At 38.1% G+C, this 23,982-nt stretch overlaps 2 protein-coding genes across 2 annotated transcripts; both read left to right on the forward strand.

Annotated features, from left to right (window-relative positions):
- Positions 1–2,344: 2,344 nt before the first annotated feature.
- nrn1lb (neuritin 1-like b) lies at positions 2,345–7,320 on the forward strand. Its single transcript, XM_074667028.1, has 3 exons — positions 2,345–2,603; positions 4,061–4,208; positions 6,149–7,320. Exons 1-3 carry the CDS (start codon positions 2,567–2,569, stop codon positions 6,450–6,452), a joined length of 489 nt encoding a protein of 162 aa, XP_074523129.1. The 5' UTR covers positions 2,345–2,566; the 3' UTR covers positions 6,453–7,320.
- A 3,569-nt stretch (positions 7,321–10,889) lies between these two features.
- Positions 10,890–16,097, forward strand: slc38a8b (solute carrier family 38 member 8b). The gene is made up of 10 exons (XM_074666943.1): positions 10,890–11,078; positions 12,384–12,582; positions 13,383–13,539; positions 13,613–13,717; positions 13,810–13,867; positions 14,496–14,610; positions 14,695–14,842; positions 14,924–15,126; positions 15,297–15,348; positions 15,984–16,097. The coding sequence occupies exons 1-10, from the start codon at positions 10,890–10,892 to the stop codon at positions 16,084–16,086; spliced, it is 1,329 nt and encodes a 442-aa protein (XP_074523044.1). The 3' UTR covers positions 16,087–16,097.
- The last annotated feature ends 7,885 nt before the right edge of the window (positions 16,098–23,982 follow it).

A 23,982-nucleotide genomic window follows, 5' to 3' on the forward strand; every position in this document is an offset into this window, starting at 1 on the left:
TGTTTTTGCCTATAGATCCATTGGAGTGATGACCATTTGATTATATGATAAACAAGCTGCTGTTGAAACTTTATCAACATTATCCAAAGTACATGTTTCTATTTTTTTTTCAAAATCATAAACACTGCATAAATCTACATTCATAACAACATCCCTTGTTTCTGCATGGAAGTTATTCACTAAATGTAAGTGTTAATTTAATGCTATGGTTAATACATTACCCTCAATTATACAAAATAATGCTGTCAGTATTAACCATAACAACAAAGATAATCATGACACATAGTAATAAAAAACTTAAAACGTTCTAATGGCTTCTATTATATTCTAAAAAAGATTATGTAGTGCTTAACTTATTAAAAAATCAAGACACACTTTTCACAATATCACAAAATATGTTCTTTATTATTTTCACTTCATTAAATAAAAACATTACGATGAATGAGGGCTCAGAGTTTCTTTAGGAGCAGGTGCATAAGAGCAAAAGATGTGTAACTTAACATACAGAAAACAATTGGCCTCAAGTGAGCCAAGCAGTTAATCTAAGATTTGATCTCCAAACAATAATATGGACCAGTGAAAAACAAACAAACAAAACAAAACTGATTGTGAGAGTAGAAAAGTGGATTATGTAACAGAAAGTTTTATTTCCTTGGATTAATTATCATTTGCATTGCTGTCATTGTAAATCTGAGATAAAGCACTAAATAGATGGATAAACTGGATCATAGAGGGATTTTTATTTAAACATTTATGAAATGCATTTTTAAGTCCTTTGAAAAAATATTTACTACTGGATTTAATATAAAACACATCCGTTTACATGAGAATGACCACACTGCACATAACAGCATTAAAGAAGGACAGCTGCTCTATGATCCAAAGAGAGCTGCGTAAGGTTACAACAGACAACACATAGAAAGCCAAACTTTGGGGATTAAAAAGAGCACAGTGAACAAATGATGGGGAAAAAAAAACACGGGGAAGAGCATGAACTTTGAACTATCTGTGCAGAGAGAGCTTTAGAGAATCAAAGCAATACATTGGCACAACAGTTTGCAAAACAATGCAGACTTGAATGTAGCACCCATGTCTAAGATGATTTTTGACAACCTTCCAATTCCTTGAGTACCTTTTGCACCACGAGGCTGCTGGGATTTACGCTGTCCATCTGCGTCAATGAGCTGAGGTGCAGATGATGTGTAATGATGAGGCCTGACATGGTGTGACATTGAGTTACATGTATAAGATTTTAAGTTCAACCATCTATGCATACAAAATCTGTTTCTTCTTGGCTCTCTCTTTGGTTTTTCACAGCAATTTGATGGTGGCTTCAACCAATCCCAATTCCCAGTTTCTACTTTAAAAAAAAAAAAAACAAATTCTTTAAAAACTCGCACACTGATGGCCCTGAGCACAGCTGGGTGGTGAAAGACAAAAATCGTATTTACTGAGCTAATCCAGATGACGCTGCCAAAGTAGCTCCTGTGATGTATTGATTCGTGGCAGCGGACTCAGACACAGACAGATTATTCTGCAGTTAATGGTTGTTTTAAACTGGAGATTAACAATGGGTTACCATTTCTCCTGTGTCACCATACAGATGTGAAGCAGGACTTATGCTAATGCACAGTGTATGGGCCATCTGGAGGATGTAGCAGAAGATTTAAGGTTGGTAGGAAGCGAGACAGAGGCTCAATGTGAGAAGGTGTTCTGAACAAGGTAAATGGTTTTTCAGGGTCTGAATTTTTTTTCTGTCCCATCTTAAGCTTTCACTGCACAGCACTTCACAGCACTCTTTAATGAACCCCGGTGACCCACATATCTGTGGATGATTCTCACATGAGCTGCTGCTGCTCTCAGCAGGCCCCCTCTCCCTCTCTCTGTGTGTTGGACTCCCAGGTGAGCTGGATTCTTTTATCCTCTCAGGGACGACATCCATCTGTCCACATAAAAAATAAAGCCCAAATCCTCATGACACTTCTGATTATGTTCCCCTGTTGCTTTCATCTGTAATAAACTTCCTCCTCTGTAAAACATGTTTCTGCAGCTGTTAAATGTGTCAGAAGCAGGCAGTGAGGGTGTGCGTTCACCCTTATACTGTATCTTTATAATTATTTGTAATTCACATAAATGTTCTTAATACTAAAGACCGGAAATGAGAACGCTGTAATCCAGTGTGCTGTGTTGTGATGCCGTCATTGGTCTGCTGCTTCAAAACCCTCCATCGCTCTCGCCTTGTGCCCCTCCCTGGTGTGTATTCACACACACACACGTACACTCACACTCACACTCACACACATCCTCTTACTCTCTGCCATGCATCAGTCCCTTTCCCTGTTAATCCAGCAGAGTTGTGCCTCAGTGCGTTGCTGTACTTTTACAATCTGATGAACCTACAGTGGATGTCTGGACACATCACTTTTTAAAGCAGCAACTTTTTCACTTTTTGGATTCACATTCAGTGGGAGCTTCATCATCATCATCACACATCAGAGTCTGTGGTTCAGAGGGGGGACTCGGCTCCACGGGACTTGGGGAAGAAACCTTCAAGTCTGAAGCAGGCATGGCGACGATGCTGCTTCCAGTTGCTCTCTGCCTCAGTAAGGATTTTACTCTAAATGTTGTCTAATTTTGTTCTTATGAGTGTGGAGTGTGTTCATTTATTGAAAAAAAAGTTTGAAATTCTGATAATTCTGAAATTCCTGCATCTTCTTCAGGCCTCACTGAGGTTTATCAGAGGAGGTTCAGCATCAACTGTTAAAATTTCAACTCCATCTGAAACTAAAGATTTTCAGACATTTCAACGAAAGCTTCAGCATAATGTTTTCGTGCATGTGTTTGTTCAGCATTATTTAACTCGAAGTGACTCCTTCTGTCTAATCTCATGAGGGTGGTTACATTGTTGGTTTTCTCCAGTCAGTTTATCATGACCAGAAACCTCAGCACTTTTCAAGGAAAGAACAACTGGGATTGGGAGCTTTTGAATGATTATACTGACAGTTTTAATGGAGCTGGAGATTGAAAACTCTGGTATGAAGTAAAAAATTAAGATTACAAAATGGGCTTATTAACATGAAGAAAACATCATTTAACAGTGTGTATTCAAACATGGTTCATAAGCTCAGCAGTAGAAACTGGTGGATAGCCACAGTCAATTAAAACATGGGCAAGTGCAACATTGAACCATCTATTAAATCAGTAAGTCTTAAAAAATTACAAAGAAGAGTAAGAGTATGATTTTAAATGTGAGGCTTCAAATAAGAAGTGGTTGCAGCTTTAGTTGTTTTAGTAAGCACCTCTGTGCCCTTTTGGCCTGGTGGTGTTGGTCATGTTTTGTACTCAGCTCTTTGGATACAAAGAGAGACATTAAAATGATGAAACAGCATGTGGTGGTTCACCTTTTGGATAGGGTTATGGGAGGGTGAAGAAGTGAGTTTGGCAACCTCAAACTGACCTTAAGGCTCATGAGCTAGACTTTATCACTGATGCTGCTCTTGCTGCATGTGGAGTACATTTCTAAAGCAGGACTCCAAAATGTTGTGATTAAACCAGAAAAGAGTAAGCTGATACAAAGCCAGAATAATATCCATAGTTTTAGCCTGAGGTGTTCAGCTACCACATTCCCTTAAATGTTTTCTGCAGGAACTCAAATCATCCTCTGAGAAGTGTATTATGTATGAGCTGATCAATAGACTCAAACAGCTAATGCATGGTTTTGTAGTCTTCTCCGAATTTGGCACCGAGGATCTATAATCCCTCCAGATGAATGGGATACAACATATTTCTGTATTTTTTGATCCATCAAAGCACCAGATGGATGATTCCTCTATAAATAAACAAACACTGTGTCATCGATTCATTAGATGAAACTCAGCAACCCAAAGAATCTGCTGATTTGACTTCTGGCTCATACTCAGTGGGTTGCTTTCCCTTTGAATGCAAAGACACACACATGTAATGTGTCCAACACATCATTTTATTTTGTATTTGTCTGTTTGATGGATGTAATAAGAAGGAACACATACATTACTTTGTTTTGTCTTTTTCTCTCTACCAGGCCTGGTCCCTGTGTGTTTTGGAGCTGCCATTCCTGTTTCATGTGGTTCCATTTACAAGAGTTTTGCCCAATGTTTACTCACGCTTGGCGACAGCTTGGTGGAAACACAAAAAGACCAGAGCTCACAGGACATTGCTGCAATCTGCAGGTGTGTGTGTGTATACATGATGCAACCTTAATCACTATCTTAAGTCAATATTCAAATGGCCTGAGGGGCAGAGATGTTAGCAAGGAAATTAACCATGAAACCTGACTTTCACAATGCATTTGATTATTTAGTTGATTTATGGTGAAAAATCTAACAGAACAAAGACTTCCCCTGACAGCTTCACCTTAACTTAATCTTTTGCTAATAAATTAATTCCATACTAACTTAAGGTTTCTGATGCTGCTAGCTTAACAGGTTACCTGTTAAATATCACACATCACCATAAGCAGATGAGCGTTTAACATTAGCATTAACCAAGGCACAACATTTACCAAAACTTACATAGCTGCGAGAATGTCTTATGTCAGCCTTATGCTGTTGCATTGCAAGTTTTCAGTGGTGTAAGGTTCCTACCAGTTCACAAATTCACTTCACTAATTCACAATGAATCAGCAGTTAGAAAGACAGTAATCAATGAAATCTGAACAGCCATTCCACAGTATCTTATGCTGAAACAACAAACCTGTTTATAATGTTAATGCATAAGCTAAAACTTGATTTTACTGTTTTGCAGTGAAACATATTTTAGATAGATAGATAGATAGATAGATAGATAGATAGATAGATAGATAGATAGATAGATAGATAGATAGATAGATAGATAGATAGATAGATAGATAGATAGATAAGTACTTTATTAATCCCAAAGGGAAATTCAATTATTCACCAAGATAGGTGTAAGTCCCCAAACACTGGAAAACTAGCTGAGAAATTCTTTACTATCATTGAATAAATAATCATTATTAATTGTTACTCTGCTTATATGATGTTAGTTAGGCAGAGGTTGAATGCTAGCATCTGTTGTCTGAAATCAGTGACTCAATAAAGGCTGATGTTCCTTCAGATTGTCAAAATTAACTCTTTATTAAGTTTTAGATACTCCAAATCTTTCAACATACAGCCTGGAAAACTGCAGTCAGCCTATAGTGTTAAAACAATACAAACTTTAAAAAACAAACTTTATTGTTTTTGTTGGGTCCTCTTGGTCCCATCAGCTCCATTTACTAAAATGACAAGTGGAAACATCTCCTCTGCCTAAAAATCCTGAATCAGTGAACAAAGTTTAAATACTTTCTTTTCTGCATCATGTTTACTCTGCACAATTCTTACCTTTCTAAGGTAAGCAAAGCAACTGCAATTTGAAATTGATTTGGAATCAGGTCAGTTTTTCTGTTGAGGGCAGTCTTTATAGTTTTTCTTTTTCGCAGCAATGTTACAAAACTGCTATGACCAACAGATCCTGCAGTTTTGTATCAGATCACTAGAGGTTTGACAAAACAAGGGTCTTGGGTTGGTAAAATGGACTGCATTTGTACCAGATTTGCCAGAGACCTTAGGTCACAGGATAGGATCATCTTTCCAGTAACAACTAAGAGGTTCCTCCAGGTCACTGCTGGTTATGTTTTCATAGAGACTTTCATAGTGAAAGGAGCACAGCTTTTGCTTCACATATTCACTGAGTTGCAGTAACGACACTTTTTTTTCTATAAATTTAATTTAAAAAAATTGGCATCAAGCTTCAAAATGATTGATTTCTTCCATTGTACTCTCCCCTTTTATTTAAATACTGAGCCTATAAGCTATATGTTTAAGGAGGAACCTGAAAGCCAGTGTGTCCTTAGTTTGTTGTACCAAAGGATTTGATACTTCGGCTTAAGTAATAATGCTGCTCTTTACTTGATCAATCATAAGGGTGGATATTTTGTAAGAGACACTCTCAAAGTTTAGCCACTGGGAGCAAAGTGTCAACCACATGGAATGGCATCACTGTATTATACATTGTTAACCTTTTGAATATTTCTGGGGTAAACTACAATTTTCTGTTCTCTCGCATTTCTACACATAACATGAAGCATATTTTGTGCCCTGGCTCCTCAAAGGTCATGGGATGCATTCCATGTTTGTGCCAACTCAGCGCTTGCCGGCTGTCCTGGAGACGCAGCAGCTGTCTGGGAGTCTCTGAGACAAGAGTCCAGGAAGACACAGTTTTCTGGGAACCTCTATGACATGTGCGCCAGCCTTACAACTCTCCCACCCAGCACTGTGCCTGCACCCCAGAGCCCCCCTACGTCTGATCAGACCAACCAGGAGACACTGAAGGGACAGACATACAGACCCAGCCCTACCCTGGCCTCACTGTTGTTCCCTGCATGCAGCATGCTGCTACTCCTTCACAGGAGTTAGTAAGGTTAGATCAAAGACACAAAGCTGGCCTCAAAAGAGTCCTGCTGCACCTCTGCTTCAAACACACGAGGGTGAAAATATGCTACTTGAGTCATGATTATCATGATTATATACTGATCATACAGTGGGGATCTCTATAACTAAGGCAAAATAAAACATTTGGTAGAGTAGATGAGAGGGTGCTGATTTAGGCATTCATCCTTTGTATGTCTACATTATTACAGGCATTGCTCCAAGAAAGAAGAGTGTAGGGACGTTCCCTTCAACCTGACACAAATTTTCAACTTTAAGTTGATGTTTGCGTGTTTCACCATTGGGTTTATGATTAGATACAGATCATGGACCATTTCTTTGACATACCATCAGTGAGTGGAGTTAGTGTGTACAGTTTTGTACAGATTTTTTTTTTTATGATCACCTGAAGGATCAGATCAGAGTTGTCAAATCTTTACTCTTGTACTTTTGGACCAGTAGTAGTGCAGGGCACTGATGTAACGAAATGAGATTTCAGGAGTTTTTCCAAATGCCAGGTGTTCAGATTTGTTTGTGATCCAATCAGGTGTGATCCAGATTAGTGTTTTACAGGGTGCAAAACAGTTTCATCAACTGCTATGAAAATTATTATTTTTTTCATGTGGCATTCAAAACTCTGTCATCCATGCAATCCCTGTCACTGTTATTATTTATTATATAATTTGTTTACTTATGCTCCCAGCATAGTTCCCATTTAACCAATTGACTAACTTTAACACTTTGGGACAATTAAAAGGGACACGTCAGAGCCTGTATAAAAAGTGAAGTGCAAAGAACAAAAAGTGCATGTGGAGTTGTATCCTTCAACACTGAGACTTGCTGTAAAATAATTAATTTGTATGCTCTTTGTTGACTCCAGGTGTTCTTTATTATACAACCACACACTGTGTTTTTTTTCAATGATTGTCACATCACTTTATGTTTACTGTATTATTTTCTGGGTTTGTTTATTTGCATTTTATTTTTTCCACTGCATTACAGAGTGATACAAGGCTGTTTGTTTCACTCTTATTTACAATCCAACTGAATAAATTATGCAGACATTCAATACAGAGATTTTCTTTTCACCCTAAATTACTTTTCTTTAAGTTTTTTTTTTGGTGTGTTGTGTATATGTGTTTGTGTGTATCCATGAGTGTGTTTGTGTGTAATCTTAATACTCTTAAGCTGTTTCATAACAGCAGAATCACGCGTAGATTAATCTCATCTCTTTTTATTCATCACTGTCGAGCAGGTTGCACCTCAAAAACCCTTGAAAACATCCTCGGTGCCCTCAGATGGAGGATGAATATGTCAAGTGGTAAATGGTTGTGTTCTTTTTCTGCTATGTCAGTAACATTATAGAGTCAGACTTGAACATGATGCGAGCAGTTGTGACAACTGAAGGTCAGAGGTCTTAACTTCATTATGCAGCACACTGACTTTGAGGAGTAACTAAAACAACACTGACACCTCAGGTGAATGTCCTGCTTTATCCTTTATATTCTATATTCATGTGCTTCGCTGAGTAGATGACGGGTCAGCAAAATGTGCTGCCTGTAGTCCAAAGTTCACAGCTTTAACAGCTCATTTGAATAGCGCAATTTCATAAACTTTAAAGTTCACTTCATGAAGTGAATCCCGTTTCAGTTTTTGCTTTACTCTATTGCCAGATTACATTTCAAATAGAAATCTTGATCCACCTTTAGCCTGCAGAGCTAATACATAAAGAACTGACTATAACCCTGATATTAAATTCTGCACGCTGTCTGCACAAAACATGAATAAATGAATGAATGATGGATGAATGAATGAAAACATGGAGTTTCTCTGGATTTAGTCACAGGTCTCTACATCTTTAATTTTTTTTTTCTTTCTTTTATAATCATCACCATACTGAGCTGCCCCATGCTTTACATGGCGTCATCTAAAATGTGTCTCTTCTTTTCATTATCAAACCAAACCCCTGGAATATTTCAGAAAATTTAAAACAAGGGTACAAGAGGTGGAAAAACTAACTTTAAACCTTTCAGATGTCCCCAGAACACCTTGGTTTGCACTCACTCTAATCTGCCTTTGTCCTTCATTTCATCTGAGAAAATCTGCAGCATCGTCATGAAATCTTTGTAAGACGCCTCAAAGCCTGCTGACATTCTGCCAGCTGTTGAAACGTCCAAGAAACAACAAATGTATCCTTTTTTTTTTTCTTTTCCTGAAGAAAAATTTCTGCTGCGAGATGAGAGTTAGTGACATGCAGAACAACAATCACAGGATTTGGGCTGATGCTCCATAGCAGATGGTGTGTAGAATAAAGCATGGCTGGGATTATGAGCTCCATGTGAAGTGGATTGTTCTCTCCAGTCCATACGACCAGGCCGTTATCTTACCGCTTTAACAAATGCTATGACCATGAAGGCTCTGTTGTGCACCAATTCTACACACTGGCTATGAATGTACGTACCTGAAATTTACTTCAAGTTTACCCTTCTAAAATAAAATGTGAATAATATTTGTAACCCACTTTTTCAAATGAAGCGGTTTTATCTGAAAAAATGTCCATTAAGAATGTGTCAATTCACAAATAATATGATTTAAAACTTGTTACTGTACTGTAATACAGATTATTAAAAGTCGGCTCAGATTACTGTTGATGGGCTTTACCCCATTCAGCATGTGTGAATACATGACCTGTGAAGAATGACCATGGGTTGAGTTTAATCTTTGATATATTCAAAAAGCTATAGAAAATTCAACACATTATATCTGTGGGAGCAGCCAAGGCAACTGCTTTTCTTCAAGGCTGACAGAGATGACAGCTAGACACTACAGGGGACATAAAACCCAGGGTAAGTGAGTCCTTGTATTATGGTATAATGGAAAACAGGAGGCCTCAAATCAGCCTAAATAACTGCTAACTCGACTTTGCCTTAGACCTGATGTATTAAGCTATCAGGCTGCTGTTACCTTTTAAATACAGGTAATTAATATAGTAGAAATTCTATCTTTGCTTTTGTTAAAGTGTTCTTAAATTGTTACACAACTATCATGTTGTTGCCTGATTAACCCCTTAGACGGTAGAGTAGCAAACAGGGGTGTGTGCAGGGGTGTAGCTACAATTAGGCAAACACAGGCAGTTGCCTGGGGCCCCAAGATTCCCAGGGGCCCCCAAAGCATCTCTTGAAAACTGATTCATGAAGTTCTCTTCACCTGAAAGCATTTCTTTTTTCTGAATCAAAATACATCAAAAGGCTTAAAATTTAACGATCGTTTTGGGTACTCTCCCTCCCTTCTTATTCAATGGGCCGTACCATGTTACAGCACATCTGAAAATTTGATTCAGGAAGAAAGTGGTAAAAAACACTTTTTTCCCATGTTTTTCTTATTTTCAATCAAGTCTGAAATAAAAACAATGTTGCTCTGAGATCTGAGATAAACACAAAAGACTTTTAGGGTTTTAAGGGTTTATCTAGCCCAGGAAACAGGATAATTTTCTCAAAATCAAACTTTTTGAGTTGGTGATAATCATTATTGTACAAAATCTCTTTTTTTGGATACATAACTCACTGGACAGGGGATCAAATAAAAATACATTAACTTTAAATAATAATAATAGTACCAAAAAGTATGGTAACTGTAAATATCACATCCTTCAGTAGATTTTCTTCCAGTTTTATGTTGTGCTTGATATTTACATATTTTTTCTTTACTAAATTATTTTTTTCAGTATTTACCCTGTGGGAAAAATAAGCTGTCAATTGACCACAAAAGATTTCAAATCCAGGACAAAGTGGACTAAATTATTTATTCACTTTTTTCAAAATCAAACTAAAGTACAGAACTTGAGAAAATGAATTTAGTTGCGTTAAGTTAGCATGTACAAGATTAGCACTGTCTCATGCCTTGATTCTTGGAAAGAGACAGTGGACCCAGGGGAGGCCAGTCTAGCTCTGAGGAAGATGAGTTACAAGGACATGGAGGGCCCCATTGACTGGGTTTGCCTTGGGCCCCCAAACGACTAAATACGCCCCTGTGTGTGTGTGTGTGTGTGTGTGTGTGTGTGTGTGTGTGTGTGTGTGTGTGTGTGTGTGTGTGTGTGTGTGTGCGTGTGTGTGTGTGTGTGTGTGTGTGTGTGTGTAAGAGAGAGAGAGAGAATAAACATTTACACTTTAGTGACACATTTGTCACCCCTCAGTTAAAATGTTAAATAGTCTAAACGTCCAATTAGACCTCGTGAGTCGCCAGTGCGCGTGGGTGTGGGCTATATATCAGCATGCTGTACACCTCAGCTTGGTGAATCTTAAAGAAACTGTTGAATGAACCGAACAACTGGATTACGACTGAAATTTCATTCGTGTTGAACATCTCTGAAGTCACTCCCTCGGTTTCTTTCCTCGGTGCAGTGAGTGTTGGAGCCAGAGGAAGGTTATGGAGGAACTAGCCCGGGAGAGCATCAGCCTGCTGGCCCGCTCTGCGTCCCACGCTGACCCACCTCGGCTCGGCTCGTTCGGCGCGGTGTTCATCATGCTGAAGTCCGCGCTGGGAGCCGGACTGCTCAACTTTCCCTGGGCCTTTGAGAAGGCGGGGGGAGTGAACACAGCTATCAGTGTGGAGCTGGTGAGGACACATACACTCTCAACTCTGACACTGTGCTGATATATGTGTCTGTTCAAAAAGTGTTTTAAGGATTTGTGTGTACACAAAAGGAATGAGGAACTTCTGTAAGTGTTATCTGTTGTTTTCTTTTTAAAATACTGCTATTCAGAGGCTTATAATGGGCCAGAGCCTGTAGGCTGCATATGTATAGACTGTCCACTCAACTCTCCCTTCCTAGTGTGAAAGAGGCACACTTCTTTCACAGGTGAGCTCTAATGAAGCTTCCTGTTTAGGTGAGGACCTGAACTTTCAATGCACTGACTTTAAAAACTTTCAAAGTGTGTGTGTCTGTGTGTTTCTTCTGGGTGTGTATTTGTCTCATTCTGTTCATACAAGCTTTCTGAGAATTGGCCCAGGAACCCCAAAAGTCAGGGTGCCCCCAACTACACTTTTCCTCATCAATGCAATGATTAAGAAGTGATTTTTTTTTTGTGGATACATTTTTTATCCTCTTAAAACTATATTAATCAATCTATTCCAAACTGCAAATCGCAATCATTTACTGAGAAAAGGTTGAAAATATTTTATCCCAGCCGCATGGACGACAGTGTATTTGTCACTGCTGCATAGACTGTTTTTTTTTGTTAGGGTATCAGAACAAGAAACAGGGAAATGTTTGTTCATCACATTCTTCTTCAGGTACTGAAACACCTTACTTACCATGTCAACTGGTAGAAATCATATCAATCTCATCAATTCACCAAATGTGAGACAAAATACATTTTTTCTTGTGGTACAGATGATGCTCAGTTAGGCTCATCACTAAAAAAAAAATGTTATAATTGTTCCAGATGGTGTCCACAGAATGCTAAGTTGCTTTTAATAAAATAAAGCATAGGTTACAAAGCCCACAATCAGGAGCCCCCCTCTTGTGAAAACATTTACTAGAACCTGTGAGTTGGACACCCTCACTACTTTTAAGGACTGACTTTATACTTAAAGTTTCCCTATTACTCTCTGTTACTCCATATTCTCTTTTCAACTATCGAAACCCATCTGGTCATAACAGATGGCTGCTTACCAATCAGCCTCGTAGTGATCAAGGTGTCCGCTTATTAAAAGAAAGTTTTCCTTGTCACTGTTGCACCATTAGTGGATTAAGTTTTATCATATTACAAGGGAATGCTCAAAACTTCCTCCACAGACCAACTATGTCATGAAAAACCCAAAGAGGTCGCTAACCTGCATGATATCACTTGAATTTAGCCTGTGTCTTTGTGTGTCGATACATTTCAGTGTGTGTTCCTGTGCTGTTCTTCCTTGCAGGTCTCTTTGGTTTTCCTCATCAGTGGTCTGGTGATCCTGGGCTATGCCTCATCAGTCAGCAGACAGAAGACGTATCAGGACGTAGTGAGGGAGGTGTGTGGGCAAGCTGTGGGTCAACTCTGTGAAGTCTGTTTCTGCTTCAACCTCTTCATGATATGTGTGGCCTTCTTGGTAGTGGTGCAGGACCAGCTGGAGAAATGTGAGCATTGCATTCTTCCTTTTTAAGTTGAAGGAACTTACATTACAAAAAACTGATGATTTATTGTTTTCAGGGGTGATGTGGTATACCTTCCCATTCACTTCTGTCCGTGTTTCTATCCCAGCATATTAAAAATCATTGTAGTGTCGCCTGCTTTAGTTGTCATCCCCATCAGCTGATTTTTTGTACACAAGCTGTAAATCACCATGAAGCATTTCCAGTTTGAAGTCTAAATATTATCCAGGCACAGTCTGAGTGAGGGATCAATTTAGCAGCCATTTCCCATATAAAAAAATCTGATTATAATCTCCTTCAGAACCCAAATCATCCGCACTTTAATTTTCAGTATCAGGGTTAACACGTGACTGTCATCACTACTACAACCAGTTTTTCATTTTTCACTTTTGTTCATCTGTAACACTTTAAAATCCCTTTAATGTTTCTCCCCGTTACAGTTGTGAAAAAGACATTTGTTGGGATTTACACACAACATCCCTCTCCTCTGTAAAGTCGCTGGGTTTACAAAGAGAAAAACTCTGCACAGTGTATGCAAATGAAGGCATCAGAGAGATGTCTTTAAGGATGAATAGCTTTAACCACAAATCTGTGATTGTTCTGCTTTGATTATTCTAAATGTTCATTCACATTAAAAAAACATAAACCAGGGTGGATGGATAAAGGAAGATGTGAAATGTTAATGAATCTTGTGCGAATCAGGATTTGCTGCTTCTTGCATGCTGATGCCTTCCTGGTGTAGCACATTAACAAAATTCATCCCTCCGTGTCCTCTTCTCTCTCAGTGTGTATATCTTTATATGAGACTGTGACTGGGTCAGGTGAGGCAGATATGCCGTATCACTGGTACACTGACCATCGATTTGCCCTCTTCATCATGTGCCTTGTCATCATCCTCCCCCTGTCCATCCCAAAAGAAATTGGCATCCAGAAATACACAAGGTACACAACACTTCTCTGTGGTTAGCGTCACAGCCAGCTTATATGTGATTTAACTGTTTTCTCTGTGTGCCAGTGTGTTGGGAACACTGGCTGCTACGTACCTGTGTGTGGCAGTAATCGTCAAATATTACCTACTGGAGGATCACCCTGTTGAATTAACTCCAGAACACAGCCAAGGGTCAGCAACACTGTTTTTAGTGCATTCATCGTGTGAAGTTATCACAGGTTTCTGTTTCATATCTGTAAATATGTGTATGTCTTGTTTTTCAGGGTCAGCTCTTGGGCTTCGATGTTCAGTGTTGTGCCGACTATCTGCTTTGGCTTTCAGGTAAGTCGTTGAAAGTCGGTTAGGACCAACCCCTTCTATGACTACTTGTCAAACCTGGTATTTGAATTTTAGGGAGACAACTTTTAATCTTTCCCTATCTAAATTTGCCACCAAGGGGATTACAAAGATGAATGTTAACTTTGTAAAATGATGGTGGGGCAAACACAGCTGTGGTAAAACTTCTGATTTTTAATTCAAGTAAACTTTGTGCATAAGATAAAGACTGCTTAAAACTTTTGCCTCCAAACTATCAGTCACCAAATCATGGCTGGAGACGTTTACACTCACATTCATATTTTTAGAGCTGCAAGCGTAAATGTTAGAAAATTGATCTAGTGAGTTATAATAGGGTTTGGGTTAAAAAGCACCTTTTTAACATCCTAATTTAAAAGCAGAAACAACATTTTCAGAAGGTATTTAAGAAAAGTCAAGGCAAATCCAGAAGAAGTTGAAGCACGGTAATTTAATGTTAAAGAAAAGAAAATAGACACAGAACACAGTCAAAAAAGAAGACAGAACCATTAAATCCATGCCATGACTTGAAAACCATAGAATGAAAACTACCTTAAATGAACTCCCTCTAGTTTTACAGGATTTTAAAATTGTTATTCCTGTGTGTGTGTTGCAGTGTCATGAAGCCTGCATTGCAATCTACAGCAGCATGGAGAACCAGAAGATCTCCCACTGGGTGCTCATCTCCGTGCTCTCCATGTTTTTCTGTTTACTCATCTACACTCTCACAGGTGAGTTCACCTCTAACAGGTTAACCTCTGTGCTTTACTTTCTTACCTGGACCCTGCTGATAACTTCGCACTCTCTTTCCTCAGGTGTGTATGGCTTCATGACGTTTGGAAGAGAAGTTGCGTCTGACATTTTGATGTCATATCCTGGAAACGATGTGGTCATGATCATCTCCCGGCTCCTTTTTGGAATCTCAATCATCACCATTTATCCAATTATTCTCCTCCTGGGGAGGTGAGTGAAGCTGGAGGTGAATTATTTTGCGCTGTGTGAGGTTATATGTTACATGTTGTCTGTTTCTTTTTTGTGAAACAGATCTGTTATTTTGAACTTGGTGCTGCGTGTTCAAAGACGTCGCCGGGGAATCATCACTCACTCCTTTGAAAGTCGCTGCAGAGTCGTCCTTACTGTGATCTGGATCACCGTCACTCTTCTCATCGCCATGTTTGTGCCTGACATGGGTGAGGTCATAAGTGTCATTGGAGGAATCAGTGCCTTCTTCATCTTCATTTTTCCTGGTAAGTAGACACCTCTGGTGTCTGAATAATTACGTGTTACTGACAACATAATGAGCCATGTGTAGGCTCATTGTGGGTATTAAGGTGCTGCACAAAAATGACGTGACTGATAACCATGCATGTGACTCAGGTTGGCAGCCTTAATGTGATTTGTTTGTTGTGTGTTGCAGGTCTCTGCTTAGTGTTTATAATGCAAAGTGAACCTGTGACTGCAAGAGTAAGGTGAGTGGACACTTTTGATATGGAATTTTATTTTTAACAGTGTTGCTTCACTTAGGGGGTCTGTCATTTTATGGTTATTTATCAACAAATATCGGAAATTTCCTGCAATAGGCTGTGTAATCTGATAATGAGAATTACTAAATACAACGAAAATAAGTGTGCCTTTTGTTATCAAATTAAATTAGAGCTCCTGTGAAGAGTTATTATCTGATCATGAAACTAACTGAAATTACCATAGTATAATACCTAAGACTTTATATGAACTACTTTTAATGCCTGACCCTCTGTGGGTGGTCAACTGCAGCCACTGCTTATTCTTTCAAAGATTTACAGCGAGTGATTTGTTACACTGTGAAAAGATGATAGGATGAGAAGGAAATGCTCAGCGAAGAGACAGACCACAGGGATCACTTACGGTGGCTGTAACCAAAATTGAAAGTGTACCTGAGTGTTCCCCAATGATAGTCTTCAGTCTGTCAGTAGAAGAGCAGATAACTGTGCATGAGAGTAAAGGGAAATACAATGATATGATGGAGAACTTGATGAGATATTTGAGTCCTTTGTAATAACTAATCTGTTCTGGTTTTGTTAGTGATATCCCTGAAGTCTTGATGTTCCTGTTTCCTTGCATGCAGGGTGATCTTCACAGCCTGGGGAGTCATTACCGTTGTAGTTGGGACCTTCATTTTTGGGCAGAGCACAACTATCGCTATCATGGAGCTTTTCCACAAATTTTGAAAAGATCAGCATCAGCATCATCATCATCATCATCATCATCATCATCATCATCATCATCATCATCATCAACAACTGCACTGTGTTTTGCAAAGCTCACCTTGTGTTCACAGCTGCAGGTTGAATTTTTAAAGGTGACTGTTAGTTGCAGTATGGATATCAAATATATTAACTGTGAAAGACTGTAACTCTTTTTGTGTGTGGTGCATAATTTTTGTAACTTTACTCAAAATGTATGTACTGTGAAAGAGAAAAAGTTAAGATGCATTGTTTGTTATTTAATTGTTCAGGTTGTGAGGATAAAATGTTTATTTAATTGTCTGTTCCTCTTTTATTATATTTATGTCATATGGCTATGACATGGGTATGAATGAGAAATCATGGCTTTGTGCCTTTATTTGTGCTCACAAACATCACCAGGGGGCAGCGTTGAACCACAAAGAGATTATTTTCCTGCGCTCCTTCATTCATACAGCATATGTGTGCAGAGACACATTTATTTAAAACTGGAGATAAAAACAGTTTTTTTTCTTGTTTATATGGGTCCAGGATTTGTTCTGTCAAGTTAAAATCAAGAGAGCTAGAGAAGAAAAAACATGTTTTATGTAGCTCCATGGATTTTATGCCCTTGAATTATAAACCTGCAGTAGATAGTATCTCTGAATAATATGAAGATTATTTTTTGTAAGTAGGTTACATGATTCTTATCTTACCTCTGCATTTTATGCTCTTTCTCTCCCCACTGACCCCCACATGGCCTGAATTATGTCAGTGTTATAAATTTGCACCTTTCATTGAGCACAGATTTATGGCTGAGCTATGCTGAATATCACTGTTTATTGTTTATTGACTTCAAGCTTTAAGGAGTAACGGCGCACTGCATGTGAGTGTGCGTGTGCTCACACATTAGTGTATGAGTGAGAGATTATTTACTGTAAATCCACAAAATGGCCTGGCCTGTATGTGTGCTTGAGGTCTGGTACATGGAGGGGTCAGCTTAATAGCAGCATATCAGCCATGCTAAGTTCAAATACTCGTCTGTCTGAATGGCTTTACAGCATTAATGAGAAGTTATTTCAAAAACAGTCCATCCAGAACCACACAACAGCTCCATATCCACACTGCAGTTATGTAATGAGCTTTTTTCAACTCATACTGCATGAATGTCCTCAAGGGAAAACCTCAAACTGTGATACTCCACTTGTGTTTAGCTTTAGGGATTATTTTCCAACCTGCTGGCCAAATGACTAAATCCACTAAATGCCTGAGTGAAATCCTCGAAAATCACCCAAACTCCTTCTTGAATCCAACAGCTGCACTCACTTTGAACCAGCCTGCAGATTTGTAAAGGAAACCAAGCAGTCCAGGCAAACTTAATTTAACTGTCTGTCCAAACCCATTTCAGACTTCTCTGCCACCAAAAAGGAGTGAACGGCCAACATAACCTCAATGACATGGCACAGTCTACAAACCACATTAGAAGCACTACACAACTTATCTCAATGATATGCTAATAATAGCATGCTATCTTATGCAGATTGGCTAGAGCATTTACAGTGCCAGCTCAAGGAAAGACGTCCCCGTAAGATCACACCTTTGATGCAAGTGTCAGAGGTGCAGTGAGGGACCCAGTCATCCCGCTGCTGAGCATTGAAGGTTGTAGCAGAAGCGTAGCAGAGGCAAAACAGGATTACAATCAAATGTCAGAGCAAGCAGGGCTGAACAATGCTCTGTGAGTGTGTGTGTGTGTGTGTACATCTCATGCCTCTCATATTTTTGTGGTATGAAAGTTTAATATTAGTGTCTCTTTGTGTAAAGCACAGGCCTGGTAAAACACACTGGAGGTGTTAGAGGTCTGATATGTAACGTTGTATTGTCTCTCAACTTGTTCCAACTATTGTACTACTGTGACATTTAAGGCAAAGCTTTACAGTCTTTCTTTGAACTAGCAATTTAAAGGGGGGTAATTTGATGAAAAATTAATGAGCCAGAGTGAAGGAAGAGATTTGCGTAGCCCCAAATAATGTTCCCATTATTATGTTCTCATAGCTAAAGCTACTAAAATGAGTTTTTAGCTGGTTACAGGGTTGACACAGTGTCAGGTTACCACTTTGTCCACAGGAGGAGCCCAAATCATCTCTAACTAAAAGTTCCTTGCAGGAGCTGTAATATTGCTAGCATACCAACTAAAACAGAAAACAAACATCTGAAGGTTGATGCTCTTATCCTGCCCTTTGATCTTGTTCAATAACACACCAAGGATCTCAGTAATTTGGGGCTCAATCAAATTGTAAGTTATGTTCCTCCTTGAAGGGGGAATGACTCACAATTTTTCGTTGAAGGCTTCAGTTTATTGTTGTTGTATATTAGTAGGGACATGTCTCCTGCCACGCTTGGATCAGGCTAGCTATAAGCACATATTTAACAAGAACAGGTTTCATCCTCAAACTGATGTATCCACCGCTTTTATGCCTTTAAAGAAAATTTGACTGGTTAAAAGAAAGACTACCTACTCATGGCCCAGACATGATGAGTTCAACAAGCCACTTTTTCAGGATTACCAAAGACCAGTAAGCTAATTCTTACATTTAAACCTTGAAAGGAGCAACATTTTTTCAATACATCACAGAAATCCATCTATCAGTGTTTCAACTCTAAACAAACCTCTTTTAAAAGTCACCTGAGTCATTAAGATTCACGTTTGGCGTGGGAACATATGTGCAAAATTTCCCGAATCCCACCAAACAGTTACGGATATGTTTTCAGACCAAACAATGAGCGATCATCACTGCCTTCCCTGGAGCCAAATCCACATGCCTGGCTAAAACTCATCAGTTATTCCCCACCATAGATTATCTTTTCACTTTCCCTGGCTTCTGAGAAATAATTTCCAGGCCCTATTATTATGCTGTCCCCTGAAGCTACTTTGTTATTGAAAGATTGCTTGTAATGTAGGCTTCTAGCAGACATAATTAATGAAATGGCAATTTGTGGCAACGTCCCTTTTAAATGTTAATTGGTCCTGATAAGAGCGTCAGCAAAAGTACCGTGTGAAAAGAAATGGCTGTGTGTTTTTTTCTATTACACTGATTGAAATCTGCATATATACCTTCTGTGTTCAGGCCAGGAAAAAACAATTTGCTCTTGTTAAATTAACATCTTTATGACTCTGTATCAAAATGAGAATGATGTAACTGTAGGCTATGGCTGTTGTGCTTATGCGTGTCTTACATGGTTTTGTATGACATGGTTGTGTGCATGCAAGTGTATGACCTTGTTTTCTATGCATCAAGGTTGTGACCAGCAGGCAGAGATCATCATGATGGAGATAACATGCATCCATCACTGTGCTGCTCAGGCCGTTATTGAAGTGGTGACAGCAGATCTTTGACCTCCAGGCCGAACTCCACAAGATAATCGGTGCAGTGGCAATGAGCTCAGTTGAAGGAGAGGCCACAGTTACCTTGTGAAAGTGCAGCACAGCACAGTGGGGAACATGGAGTCATGATTATGATGTTTAAAGAGCTGAAAAAAATGTTTTACCCTGAGCGCTACACTTAGGCAAAATTACACTCATATTGAACTGTAGACTTGTTCTGTTCTTATTTTCTTTTACCTTATCTTTATTTATTTGCTCTCCAGAAATAAAATCATACAATCACACAAATAGAAAACGATAAGATTTTCAAAGCTGAAGAAACTTGACAAATTAAATCACTACAAGAGCTATTTGTTTGTACAGTGAAGAAACGTGTTTTGAGATCAATCCCATCATCGCATTTACTCTGAGCTAAAAGAAACAAGATCAGAGAATCGCAGCAAAACTGCATGATACATTAACTATTTTTGTCATGTGCAATCACCCTTTGTATGCCCACTTCCTTTCTCTCTCTGCATTACTAACAACATCATAGGGGTGAATGATGCGATCATGTCTTCTTGGACAATCTTCATTTTCTTTTAAATATTTGCAGTGAAAATTGTTACAGAGTGTTAAAAAGGAAGAATATTTAATCAAAAAGGGACATATTGAAATAACCCACACTTCCAGTTGTAAAAAATATTTGACTGAAACCATGGGCTTTGTCTGTCCACTGATTTTTTATTTATTTATTTTTTTTTATCCCTTTATTTTTTCCCAAATGTGCAACACTACTGTGATGCATAATTCATACGAAAAATCCAGAGAAATTCCTTGTTTATACAACAAATCAAGAAAAATACCATTATATTACATTAAAACTCCAAAATAAAACAAGAGAACCCATAGATATTTAGATGAATAATAGAAATCATAATAAGAAAAAAATAAGTAAATAAGACTTTGTCAACATTAATACTTATACAGTATGGATAAAACTTAGTATTTGATAGACTTTTTACATAGTAAAGCAAAATAATACATTGTTATTCATATATAGATACAAAAAATGCCCACAAACTTAGTAAGGTAGATATAAATGCCAATGATGCATAGTCCAAAACCAAGTAAAGTTTAATAGAATTATTATATAAATAAAAAAAGAAATAATAATAAAAAGTAAATAGTAATAGGAATAATAATAATAATAATAATAATAATAATAATAATAATAATAATAATAATAATAATAATAATTATAATTATAATTTTAATAATAATAATCATCATCATTATCATCATCATCATCATCATCATCATCATCATCATCATCATCATCATCATCATCATAAAAAATAAAATAAAAAATAAACAAGTGCTCCCCTTTTGGTTGTTGACTGATTTCCTTTACCAGTGTTAGTTATTTACTTTCACAGTATGTATGGTTAGGGTGACTGGTTTGTTTGTTTGTTTGTTTTTTCCCCCTTCTTTTTGTCTGTTCAAGAGAGGTATTAATACTACTAGTGTTAGTATAATTATTCTCATTACTTTACATTATTTGCCTCTCTATTTTCCATACAGTTTTCCCATTTCATCCACAATATTTGAGCATATCTTGGATTCCCTTTGATTCAACTCAACTCAACTTCTCCATTTCCTGTCCACTGATTCATGTAAATGATCAAATGAAACATAGATAAGTGCAGATGTAGTTGTAGCTCAACCACATCAATGTATTGTAAATTGCAAAGCAAACAGGCTGATAAGATAAGCTATGATCTGTTGTTGTACATGTTAGCATGCTAACTTTGCTAGTTTCTACCATATAGTAATTGAAGTTGATCAGAATGTAATTACTACAGTTTTCTTTCCACCACGGAAAAGAATGGGTCTGAAGTGGTATCCCTTTCTTTTGTCTGGCACTATGATCAAACAGGACACTTTAAAGGACAAAGTTGCTGACTGAGTCACACCGTTTGTTAGCAGAGACCTGAGTGAACTGAGTGCTGGAGGGGACTTGTGATTGGCTACCCTTTAAAATAACACAGAATATGGATGCTGTCCAGCCCTCTACCCATTTGCAGAGAACATAATTTTTTTCATGGTCACACATGACCTTTACAACTTCAATCTCTTTAAAACAAATCTTGTGATGTACTGTATATTGTACAGTGTTGCATTTAATTTGAATAGTGTAAACTCAAAGCCTTTCTCGTCCCCTAAAGGTCTGGTTTTATTAGGACTGTTTGAGAAGTCAGAACAGAATTTTCTAAAAGACTTCTTTAATCCAATTTTCTACGGAAAACCATTTTTATGAAATAATCAACTCCTCATTATCTTGTTATTCGTCTTCAAAACAGGATACTTTGCTTTAATGCTCTCATTATGAATCTTTTCACTCAGTAAATCTTCATAACTCCAGCATTTCCAAAATAAACTCCTGCTTTCCAGACCTCCTCAAACATCTGCTTGAATTGACTGCCCTCCTCCATCTGTCACAGTTTGAGATGCTGCATTTGGACAGCTTTGCAAGAACATTAGGACATAAATAGAAAGATAACTCCACGGTGCACACATTAATATTACAGGAGGTGCTACTGTTATGGCAGGAAATCGAATGATAAAATGTTTTCAACCAACATTTTTAGAAATTCTAATTGCACCTGGATATCCCACAGGTTCATTATTTATGAATGAGACTCCCTCTGTGTGTGTCCTGTTTTTACTTTGTCACAAATTCTTTATAATTAAAGCCTGAATTACCTTTGCATTAGCAGCGTATATCAATGCAGAGTATACTAAAAGGTAGGATACAAACATTACTGAAACTGCTTTGATAACTGGCATTGAAACACAATACTTCCAAAGTCAGTTTTCATGAGCTCCAACTCTAAGAGCAGTGATATTATATAACATGACACAGATCAGCTCACCATGGATAATCCGGGGGTGAAGATACACACACAAGAAAATCCAGCACAATAGAGAAAGTGTATCTATAGACTACAATACTTCTGAGCTCATCCACAAGCTGGAAATTGGAAAGAAAAATTCAACCGGGAAAATAGGGTTCAGCTTTATCTACACTTAGTAGGTATGTCAGAAATGCCAGCAGCATGTATGCTCATGCATGTATGTCTGTAGATATTTTTCTTGCGACTTAAGAGGAGGTAGGTTGATTGATTGATTGAGGTACCGTATGAATTTGTATTAACATGTCTTTTATTAGATAATGTAGTTGGTACTTTTGCTTGTTATGCCAAATAAAATACCTGTAAGCCATGACCCTGACACGAAGCAGTTGGCACAATTAAACAAGGTATTTAAACACGGCAAGAGTGACACTGTTTTACCCTCTTCTTATTATCACTGCTCATTATTTAAGTTTCTTCAATCTTTAACTTACAGGTCCACTCTCCAGCTCTATCCCCCATTTCAGAATGAGATCCTTAACAAAGATACATGATGTTCAGCCTGCCAAATGAGCATACAAAAAATGACTTCTTACTGCAGTGCTTGCCATTATGTTGCAAGGGAAACTGATGCTTTGCCCCAGAGTCAACAAACCACAAAAAGATGAAAGCACAAAAAAAGAGTATGACATATCAGAAGTACTATTTACCTTGTCTTAGGTAACCTTTATTGGAAACTTTCAGTTAAATGATTATTATTATTTTTTAAATCATTGTTTATTTATTGTTTTGATATGACTGTTGATAGAATAGTACATAGCTGTTTTACAAAATTTCTTTATTGAACCCCCCCTGTTAATTTCAAATAATTTCACAATGTACATCTAAATAACTATTTACAAATCTTTAGTGACGTCCAAGATTGGCTAGTTGATAAACAAAACATAGCGATTCCTGTCTTCCACCTAGTCTGCAGCAAGTGGCCACATTGGGTCTAAGAATATGCGACACTGCGGAAGTGTTTAAATCTGCTGTTTCTTGAGTGTCCGCTTGAGGCTGGCTCCGAAAGTACCAGAAGTCATACATACACACCAAAACAAAAAAAGCTGTTTGCACAGCATAAATAAACATATTTGCAGAGGATATTAGGATCGTAAGATCACCCAATCAGAGGCACAGCTCAGCTCACGTGACTGCTGGGCACCCTATAGCTGTACTCGAAGCACCTGTCACTTCCAATATGGCCGCAACAGCCGGTCTACTTCAAAAATCCATTTCAGAAACATATGGGTGACGTCGGGGAGACTATGTCAATTAATATACAGTGTGTGGTCTGCAGACAGGTTAATTAAATACAACCAGAGTTGAAAAAACTGTAAGGATACTCTATGATATTTTACCCTCCAATCAAACTTATTTCTTCAAGTCCTGCAGGCAAAACTAATCCTTCAGGTCCTGCCCTTTGAGCTTTAGATATTAAGGTATTTGAATATAAAAAGAAAAATGAAGGGACAAAGGTAACAATGCCTATCAGTTATCTATACATGAATAACATTAATCCTTTACAGCAGCCACTTTTAAGAAGAAGCCCCGCCCCCCGCTTTATCCGCATGCGCATTGCGGTCT

The sequence above is a fragment of the Halichoeres trimaculatus genome, unplaced genomic scaffold, assembly GCF_033239565.1.
Source record: "Halichoeres trimaculatus isolate MK-OKI-2021-1 unplaced genomic scaffold, fHalTri1.1 fHalTri1_scaffold_3, whole genome shotgun sequence".
Taxonomy (NCBI): Eukaryota; Metazoa; Chordata; class Actinopteri; order Labriformes; family Labridae; genus Halichoeres; species Halichoeres trimaculatus.

Coding starts and splice junctions, on each gene's coding strand:
- nrn1lb (XM_074667028.1), top strand. CDS start 2,567: ATGGCGACGATGCTGCTTCCAGTTGCTCTCTGCCTCA. Junction 2,604..4,060: donor TCCAGTTGCTCTCTGCCTCA/GTAAGGATTTTA, acceptor TCTCTCTACCAG/GCCTGGTCCCTGTGTGTTTT. Junction 4,209..6,148: donor GACATTGCTGCAATCTGCAG/GTGTGTGTGTGT, acceptor GGCTCCTCAAAG/GTCATGGGATGCATTCCATG.
- slc38a8b (XM_074666943.1), top strand. CDS start 10,890: ATGGAGGAACTAGCCCGGGAGAGCATCAGCCTGCTGGCCCGCTCTGCG. Junction 13,718..13,809: donor ACTCCAGAACACAGCCAAGG/GTCAGCAACACT, acceptor CTTGTTTTTCAG/GGTCAGCTCTTGGGCTTCGA. Junction 15,127..15,296: donor CTTCATCTTCATTTTTCCTG/GTAAGTAGACAC, acceptor TGTGTGTTGCAG/GTCTCTGCTTAGTGTTTATA.